Source organism: Glycine soja, chromosome 8 (genome assembly GCF_004193775.1).
Source record: "Glycine soja cultivar W05 chromosome 8, ASM419377v2, whole genome shotgun sequence".
In the NCBI taxonomy this organism is placed as follows: Eukaryota; Viridiplantae; Streptophyta; class Magnoliopsida; order Fabales; family Fabaceae; genus Glycine; species Glycine soja.
The window spans coordinates 3786167-3796797 of record NC_041009.1 but is presented as its reverse complement, the minus strand read 5'-3'; the positions used below and the strand labels follow the sequence as shown (position 1 = coordinate 3796797).

The following is a 10631-nucleotide window of genomic DNA, read 5'->3' as shown; positions in this document are numbered from 1 at the left end:
TAAAATCCATGCTTGCCAATGATTATTATACTATATAGAGAGAGGTCATGCATCTAAGAAGTCAATGAGAATTTAAAAAAAAAAATTATTATTATAATTTTAATCTGTGGTTGTGATATTGTCACAATTCTTGATCTTATAGAAAATCATGAAAAGTAAAAATATAATTGATGTGGCCACAATTACAACAAGTCAAAAAAAGTTTATACTGTGACATCAATTGCGACTGCCAACTACAACTTAAAACCATAATTATCATATGAACAAAAATAAAATATGAGAGAAATGAAATGTGCAATTGAATAAATGATAAAAAATACTAAGTGGGCTGAAAAAAGAACAAAGTATAAGAATTAAATCAGGCAGTTTAAAATAAAAATTTGGCAATGGCTGAAAAATTAAAAACAACAAATTTAAATTATAAAAAGAAGGGACAAAAAATAACAACACTATATAAATACTTATATTATTTTTTTCAAAGTCATATATGTCTGCGTAATGTCTTATAGTACCCTTTTAATTCGTATAAATGTGCATTCAAAAAAAAAATATTTTTTCATCAAATAAGACTAATTAATTAATTGAAAACTAGGTATTTTCCAAAGTTAGTACCAACAAAAAACATCTAAACTAAGTATTTGATAAAGTGATTGGGGTAAACGGTGAATACGATATTCTGGGAGAAGCCCGCTTGGTACGGGTCGGGTCCATGTGTAAGCCGCAAGGAAGGTGTGTTATGTATAAGCATAGGAGAAAAGTAAACTAGGGTTTTAGCAGTGGAAGCTTTGTTGAGAAGGAAGGGGTTTTAGAATAGAACTCCACATTTTTAAGATTTGATTTGTTTTTCTCTTCTCTTCTCATCATCAATGGCGACCCTCATTCCTCCCCCTCCTCCCCCTCCTCCCCCTCCTCCTCCTCCTGCCGCCGCCGCCGACCCCAAGGTCGATTACTTGAACCTCCCATGTCCAATTCCCTTCGAAGAGCTCCATCGCGAAGCTATGAGTAAGTCAGCTCTTCTATTCCTTCAATCGCTTCCATTTTCGTCTTGTACTACCACTATCTCACATTTTAATTTCTTTCTTTTTCGACAGTGTCTTTGAAGCCAGATCTTTTTGAGGGCATGCGTTTTGATTTCACCAAGATGCTCAATCAGAAGTTCTCCCTCAATCACAGGTACCTTTATGTTTTCTTTCTATTTTTTTATTTTATGAAATTCAATTGTTTAAAGTTCGTCTGTTTATTAATTTGTTGTTGTCTGATCAGCGTGTTGATGGGACCTACTGAGGTTCCTTCTCAGTCCACGGAGACTATTAAGATTCCAACTGCTCACTATGAGTTTGGCTCAACCTTCATTGATCACCCTAGGGTAACTTGGACTTCATTTAAATGCCCTTTCAGTTTGTGTGTGTGTGTTTTTTTCTTTATATATATATATATAGCGTGCGTTGTCAATGATGCTGCTGCTGCTCTGCAGTTGTTGCTCTGGGGGAGAATTTTGACTGATGGGAGGCTCAATGCCAGAGTCAAGTGTGATTTGTCCGAAAATCTCACTTTTAAAGCCAATGCTCAGGTATGTATATGTGTGCCCATTATGAGTAATGTTGCCTGACTGCCTTCAATTTTCTTATGTTTCACACCATTGGTTTTCTGCTACTTCTTTGATTAGTTAGTATATATGTTGTACTGTTTTGTGGTTTCTACTTTTGACTGGTTCCACTTACAACTTATTGGTACCAGAAAAAGTAAGTAGAAGTGCCATGGAATGTCCATTCTATTTATTTGTGCAGTATGTGGTTTATGGTGTTCCCTTATCCCTTCCCATTCCCATGCTCGTTTTCTGTTGTGCTTCCCTTGCCTCTTTTACTCACCATAATTCGTTTTCTTGTCTGCTTGTACAGCTCACAAATGAGCCGCATATGTCTCATGCGATGATCAACTTTGATTACAAGGTTAACTACTTTACTATTTCTCAACCACATCATGCAATGCCCCCCCTCCTCTCCTAGTCATGTTTTTGTATGTTCTTTCTATTAAATTTTGAATTTTGTTAGACGTATACTGCATTGGAGTTTCTTAATGGAAGTTTCACTTACTATCCATACAAACACTCTTCAAGTTTTATTCCTGTTTTATAATTTCATTATATTATATTTTTCAGGGAAAAGACTATAGAACCCAATTTCAACTTGGTAATGGAGCCTTGCTAGGAGCAAGTTATATTCAGGTATGGGATCTGCATGCATTTTGCAGTATTTTTTTTATCTGGCAAATATGTTTGAATGATCTGTTGTGAATTGTTTTATGCTGTCAGAGCTTATAATTTGAATGATCTGTTGTGAATTGTTTTGTCTTGTGATGTCAATATTCTGATAAGTTGCTCTGCAGTGTATTCATTTATTGAAGCATTAACATTATTCCTTAATTCAAGTAATCTTTGAGATATATCAGAGTAGAGTTTTACTCTGTAATCTGATTATGTTTAATCACTTTACTTTTACAGTTGCTGGTTAGGTTCTGTCAGTTGTATATAGCTGTACAAGAGAATGCCTAAAGACTAAGAGTTAGTTACAGAGTACAGCTGTCACACAACAGACAGCCTAACTGACAACATTAAAAGTACAGTGGTTACACATATTACATAGTAAAACTCTATTCTAATAAAGGTAGATAATTGATGGTTAATGATATTTTTAAATGAATAATAGTTTGGCTACATGTGCCTGATGGGAACCATATCTTACTGTTGCTACCTTTTAGGTAAATAAATTATCATTTATCGGGCTGATTGATTGGTTTTGGCTTATTTGAGGTTGTGTGAAAGCATAGTTTTAAAGTGCGCAGAATCATGCCACCATCATGCTGTCACATAGTAGCTCTGCTTGCCAACATGGAGCAGAATTGAGCTGTGACTGTAGTGCCACTAATTGCAGCTGATTTTGCAGCCACTCCTCCATTTGTGCCGTCGCTGGACAGGCTCTGTGACTTGTGACTTGCTCCACTGCTGGTCATCCTTCGTTCTGCAACATCCAGCAAGGCAAAATGGTTGGTGAGGAGGTGGCGGCTGATGGGAGAAAGAAGCTAGTTATTTTTTCTTGGATGAGAGGGGTTGATGAATGATGCGAGAAACTAGAAAGAGGTTATATTATTATAATAGTATAAGGTACTCGTATGGTGGGCGTTTTAGATGCTCTGCATCTTGTATATCACCAGTAGTACTTCTGGTACTGCTGTGTTTTTATGCTTAATATAATATATCTTTTGCCTTTCAAAAAAAAAAAATAGTATAAGGTACTCTATAATATTTTAAAATGTAGAAAAATACTAATACATAATTTTATATTATATATTTGAGATAAATATATAACATAATGATAATAATATATAAATAGAAAAATATAATAATTAAACAAAATTTTATAATAGTAAGAAATATATTTAGCATAGTGGCTATTCCATTATCCCACTAATCACTATAGTATTTTTGTGGGCGGCTGCTCTGCATGTGTGAAAGGCAATCTGTCATCAGCATTTTCTATTAGTGAAGTGCATCAGCATTAGCTGAACTAGGTTCTTCTGGTTTAGATATATAATTTCATTCAGTTCCTGTGGACACTATATGCTTCCTTGGAAATAGTTTTGCTGATCAATTTTTTTTTTGGGAGATGGGGGGAGGTGGTTTATGTTTAGTGACCTCTTCCCTTGTGCTTTTTCGTTGCCACAGCCCCTTCCCCTTCTTCCATTTGCTATCAAATGTTCTCAGAAGGGAGATGCAGTGCTTAGCTGCTGGGGTCTTAGGGTTATAGCAAACAAAACAAAAGGGTTAGGGTTGGGGAATTGAGCCAATGGGCCCAAATTTTTATCAAGTGTTTTTTTCTCTTGTTTTCTTCTTGGTTATCTTTTTGTGTCTGATTTTGTGTTTAAAGCATGATATAGTAAACTAAAATAGTTATGATAAATTTCAGAGTAACAGCTGTCCTGCTAGAGTTTTTGGGGTTGGCCACTCTGCGCCGCCATCCCAGATTTTAAACCCTGATTAATATTAATATTTGACAGTTGTGGAAGTTAGCTCATCTATTTGTTTCTTTAGTTTAATTGATTGATTGTTGTGAGGTACATTTGTTATTATGATCAGTTTTTTTCCTGCTACCTTGGATTTATGCATTATTGTTGTGTTGTTATTATGTCAGTTTGCTAAATGAGGTCTGCTTTAGAGTATATTCTTCTAAAAAATTGTTGAGCATTACTCTTGATTTCCCTTAATAGCCTGCTACTTGATGTGGTACAATTGATGGATGTATGTGAGCTCATATAAATTATTACTGAAAACATCGTCTTTCTGTAGAGTGTGACACAGCATTTATCATTGGGTGGGGAGGTATTTTGGGCCGGTCAGCATCGGAAGTCTGGTATTGGTTATGCTGCTCGCTACAACACTGATAAATCGGTATGAAGGCTTAAGACTTACTCCTACATACATTATTGGCTGCATGCCCCTTGATCCCTCCCTCTTTTTATATTTCCTATTAATCTTTCTTATTTATTTATCTATTAATTTCTGTGTTGATATTGGCTGGACAGTTCTTCCTGGTATTATTTTGCTGCTTTACCCACCAATTATAATAATTTCGTTTTTCTAACCTACCTGGATATACATGTGCACAAAATATTAAGAGGATATAGTATGTTTTTGATTTGTCCATTGCTTACGATGTTTTATCTTATTCTTTTTTTCTGTGATTCCTTTTCCCTTTTTGATTACTACTAAAATCTTTCTATTTGTTCACCTTCATCCAGGTTGCTACCGGGCAAGTTGCTAGCACTGGAATGGTTCTTCTAAGCTATGTTCAGAAGGTATCTGAGAAGGTGAGTTGATAATGACATAGTAGATTTTATGTTGTTTTCAATTGAACTTTTTATTTCTTATACAAAATGTTCCTTTCAGGTTTCTCTAGCATCTGAGTTTATGTGCAACTACTTGTCAAGAGATGTCACAGCTAGCTTTGGTTACGACTACATCCTTAGACAGGTAGTTTTCTCTTTCATGAATTCAATCATGGATTGGAATTTGGAACTGATACATATATATCAGTCCTTTTTGTCCATTGGTTATAATAGAGCTTTCTTGTTCATCTATATCAGTGCATTGGGGGGAAAAATTGTCAATTATCAACCCCTGCATCACATCTAGATACCTTTTCAAGTTTCACTTCTCTCGTTGTTCACCTCTATTTAACTTCAGACATATTAACTCCATCAAAACTTTCAAACTTAATGTAATGCTCACTTCATTCTCCAATAGACGGGAGACAAAAATACCACTGGTTCAAGTGGCCAGTAGCAGTATGTAGTGCACTAAATGTGTAACTTTCCACATTGTAATTTTACTCATCTTTTCATACTATCCTTAGTCCTTTTTCTCATCTTCAAATATGTACTACAGAACCAAATCCAAACATTCTTTACTGTTTTATCATTCTTTAGCATTAATAATTTTTATCTGGTAAGATAGTCCTGCTTTTTTTGGGTGTCTGCCATGGGTGAAAATTTGAGAAATAGCTACAGTCTTGAACTATTAATGTTTTCTAGTACACATGTGGTGTGTAGAACATAGCTAATTTTTCAACTTTCAATTGATACAAATATTTTGGCAATATGCCAAATAGCTTTTTCTTTTGAAGAACCAAGGAACAGTGTGTTTATCCTTGGGCTATTTTAATGAGCCCAAAGTTTTTGTGTATTTTTTTAATCGTAATGGGGATTTAGTACTATTTTCTGTTACAAGGAAAGGAAAAAGATGAACTAAATTTTGACAATATGCTGAAAAATAAACTGGCCTACCTCTGATTACTTTCAATCAGACGGGATAAGAAATTGAAAGAAAAAAAGTGTGGATGCTCTCTCCTCGTTGAAGGTGTGATTAGAATCACAAAAGTAAAAACATGCGTCCATTACAAGAAATCATGTGGATTACTATGTGGTTATTTTGGATTAGCGATTTCATTTCTTGGCTGTAAAGCCATTTAAAATCCTGCTTCTGAACTTTGATAATAATGATGCACATCCTGTCTTGGCTATTGTAGTGCCGCCTTAGGGGAAAGATTGACTCCAATGGCTGTGTTGCTGCTTTTTTGGAGGAGCGGTTAAATATGGGTCTGAATTTTATTCTTTCTGCAGAGGTCAGGCATTTTCCTTTTATTTTTTTCCACTGCTATTTTTATTGAGTAGGGATGTGTGTAGTATGCATGAAAATCTAGTTTGGTGGGGATGTTGAATTAGGTTGATCGGCTTTTGCATTTTTGCCCTGACATGGTTTGCATATGTATTCATTGCAGCTTGACCACAGGAAAAAAGACTACAAATTTGGGTTTGGTTTGACCGTTGGAGAATGAATAAGCCGGACTAGAGCTGTGTTTTCATTGCTGTAGCCAGCTTAGCAAGCTTTCTTGCATCCTTTTCCTTGTTGGAGATTTTTCTTAACGAAAAAGAAAAGAGGAAATATCGTTTGTGTCGGGAAACACACTATTTACAATCCACAAGTAGCTGCAGAATTTTCAGTAGTCATCAATTTATTTGGAACTTAGCCGAAAAAACTTTATTTATTTGGATCTATTGCCCTGTTTTCCCTTGCGGGGGATGTAGAGTGATATCAGTTTAATGCATATTGTGAGATTCAATTTCAATAATGTTTCTAGTGCTCGAGTATCTATCCATGTCCTATACTTTTAAATGACCCATGCATGGGACCATCGCAGCAATAATGCCTTGGTGCGCTATTTTTTCTGGCTGAATTCAATGCATAATTTAGCGATAGATTGGGATTTAGATCTCTGTTACTCGCAAAAATAAGAGTCTTATGCTAGAGAGAAATTATTTTGGAGACTCGACATTTTTTTACGCAGCGTTAATTAACTGAATACAAAAGCGCTGTGTTTTTCAAAATTGCAACTTTTTTTTCAGTAAAATAATAATAATAGGATCAATCTGCCAACTCAGTTGATCTAAACATTTGTAGCTCGTAGTACCTGCTTGTTTTCTTCTATAATTCGTTGGCCTATCCAAACTCAGATCAAGGAGGGTCACCCACCCCAACATTTTTCAATTTGTTGGCCTACCAAAAACAATAGATCGAAAAGGGAAATATAAAATAGTTTGTTATTATCGTTAATTTTATTTCAACTTTAATGTTTTGCAAGATTTGAATCCTCTTAAGGAACAGTATATGGTATTGTTGATTATGATTAGTTGTAAGATTGAAAATGAGTTGAGTTAAATCTACTTTGATTTGACTCAAGTTTGATATAAATTCTTTTTAAGTTTCCAACTTAATTTAAACTCTGCAAAAAATTAATTCAATTCATTAGTTTGATTCGATTTAAATTATTTTATATTTATTTATTTCATAAAAAATATGAATTAAAAATAATATTCTATTAATTTATGAATCAAATGAGTTAAATTACATATAATTAAAGTTTTATTTATTTATTTAATGAATTCAATTTTTAATTTAAATTTAGCTCACTTAATTAAAGAACCGAGTTCAACAAATTAATAATTAAATCTAAATTTCAAATTATGTTCGAATTGATTTAATTTATTGTCTATCTTAGTTAAAAAGATATGATGATGTTGATTATATTTGTATTTTTTTTTATCATGATCATATCAAGCACGTAAAGTGAATCGAAAGTCTGGTAATATCATTTCTTCGTAAAGTCTTTGTTTTCAACACTTTGAAGTTTCAACAGTTGAGTTATTATAACACTCATTTTCCTACAATTAAGAGTGCGGATCTTCTCACATTTGTACTTTGACCGCTATGTATTTTTAATGAAATCTTCAATCCTTGCACTACAAGATTACTTAGTCACCATAAAAACTACAAGAGTACTTCAATTATTAAAAGCAACAAAATAATAAGTAGGAAACTTGTTAATTTGGAAGCGATAACTATATAATTTTATATTTTAATAAATTTTGATTAGTAATAGAAAAAATATGCATTAAAAAAATGTGTTACTAGTAGTTGATTGAATGAAAAACCTTTTCGGTAGCAAAAACTAAAAAAGAAAGTTTTGAAAGCCTCGATACTTGGAGGCAGACCCAGAATGGTATTATCCGACAAAGCTTTCAATTGATCTTGGACATACTGGGAAACTGAGGCCATACCGTTTTGACCCACAGATCGTGCAAAAAGTTGCAGACCAATACTTTTAATTTTTGTATTAAATTAATTTAATACAATATGCTATAGATGTTTTCCACTTGTCTTTTAGTTTTAGGCCATGCCTTTAATTTTCTCTGTTAATAATAGCATAAATTTGAAAATAGATAGAGGCCTCACACCTAACATAACAAAAACAAAAGCAGAAATAAAATGAATGTCAGGGCTTCTGAATATTTCAGAAAACACCCCCTTTTCATCTAACATTTTCTCCCTGTTCCCATCCACCCAATTTAAAGCAGCACTCAAATTAATCAATATTTGAAAGCAACAGCTTTGTGTACGAAATCTAGTTGTCTTCATGCAATTGCAAACACTATAATGTATTAAACAAATATGCGAAACACAAACAAGATAAAGGTCGGTGGGGGCCGGGGCACCTCAATTTAGATCGCTTTCAAACTAAGCATTTCAAATTGTATTCACATGCACCTTTTTAACTAAGTTCAAAATTCTTTTAAAGAGAATAAGTAAAGGTGCAGCTATTTTTGAACTTTAATAAATTAACTTCATAATACACTCTTGATTTGAGAATAAAGAATTTATTTTTTTAACTACCAATTACATAAATAATTTTATTTTCATATTAATTCTTATTTTTAACAATTTTTTTACTATTTTCTATATAAAAAAATCTTTAAAAATACAAATAAGATAACATTTTTATGAGTAAATAGTATACATACGGGTAATTTTTAAGATTTTTATAATTAATTACAAAATTTTATGTATAGTAAATTTATTGATTTTTATAATAATTATGTTAAGGTATATCTGATTTAGAAAAAAAAATGTAGAAGAAAGAAAAGGGAATTAAAGGAAAGAGTAGAAATTACGATGAATGTTTAGGTTGTTTAGTAAAAGGGAAAGTGAATATATATATATATAATAAAAAGGATAAAAATATTGACAATTTGATCATTTGACCGAAAATAACTCTCCTTCCTTCAAATTTCCACCCACTTTTGGATGGATAATATGTACACGTACGTGGGTCTCACTTCTATTCTTTATTTCTCTCACTTTATATAATACTCCAAACGGATTAAACGAATTTAAAAACTCTAGTTTGTGTTTTGCCTCGTTCTTTTCTTCCTAAATTCCTTTGCCTTATTAACGATGATTTTTTTTATTAGTAGTTAATATAAAGATAAACCCTTGCATAGAAATGAAAGTCTCTTCATAATAATGATAATAATAAAGAAAAAAAACACTGAAAAGACTTTCACTTCTCAATTAAGTAAAGTCTTCCGGGTGCTCAAGCTAGAAAGTTTATCGGCTGAATTTAATTCTCAAATTTGCATTGTTTAAGATTTTAGTTTTTAATTCATTATGTCGTGGGGACATCAAATCTTTGTTACCCTATTCGCTTAACGACCTTATGAATTTTGACGTCCTTCCTGCCTGCCACATTGAAGGGGAGGAAATATTATGGACACACGTTTCTTGCTTGTCCTTTGTGGGGGACATGCCTGATTATTAAAAAAAAAAAAATCAAGGTTTAAAGCATATTTCCATGCTTATCATTTCTACTAATTTCAGCTTTGCTTTTAATTTTTTTTCCTAATATATTTATTTTATTAGTGCCGAAAGAACCAAAATCTTAATAATATGAAGCTAAAGAGACTTGGGGCCCGGGGGGATTACAACAATTAAAAACAAGTAAACTGTAACAATTAAAATTTGTGTTGAATCAATTAATAATATAATAACACATGTAGACACAACATCCCATGACTTATGTCAGAAACTGAGATTACTACAGGGAAAAACAAAGTGCCACTTGCTAGCATGTTGGATTATTTTGCCTAGCGCACAAAAGGCAAGTCATTTTGATCATAAGACCACTGTAAGACCCGAAGAGTATGCAATGAGAAATAAACAAAAACCAGGTCCACCCTTTACGATTACGCCTACCATTATCATTAGTGAAATGCTTAAATCTCTCGCATCAACATGAATGAGATTGTAATTTGCAGATGTACAACTACAAAAGCAAAAGGTAGGCTCCATCTAATTCATATCTATTGATTTTTTTATTTATTTTTCAAAACTATTTTAGTATATACAAGATTAGGATAGTACAATATTGATAGCTATTCAAAGTAGTCAAGTCAAGTTACCCCAAAAGCACTCCATCCTATCAAAGCACGAGTTGGTAAAATGACATTGAAATTTGTAATGCAATTGAGTTTAATTGATATGGAGTGGCAATGTTATTTTCATGACATCAGAAATCATCTTTAAGGTGACATTTATATAAATTATTATAATAATTAATAAAATTAACAATTTTTTTATTTTACACTATTAGTGTTTTTAAATTAAATTAAATTTTTATAATAAGTGCATAACCTCAAACATTAATAGATAGAATTAGATATGGGGCGAACGGAGCACAGTAAGA

General features: G+C 32.8%; 1 protein-coding gene across 1 annotated transcript; it reads left to right on the top strand.

Moving 5' to 3' along the window:
* Positions 1-693: 693 nt before the first annotated feature.
* On the top strand, positions 694-6732 carry LOC114421234 (mitochondrial import receptor subunit TOM40-1-like). Its single transcript, XM_028387081.1, has 11 exons — positions 694-1002; positions 1092-1173; positions 1264-1366; positions 1475-1570; positions 1899-1949; positions 2159-2224; positions 4343-4444; positions 4795-4863; positions 4943-5026; positions 6081-6176; positions 6333-6732. Exons 1-11 carry the CDS (start codon positions 867-869, stop codon positions 6387-6389), a joined length of 942 nt encoding a protein of 313 aa, XP_028242882.1. The 5' UTR covers positions 694-866; the 3' UTR covers positions 6390-6732.
* The last annotated feature ends 3899 nt before the right edge of the window (positions 6733-10631 follow it).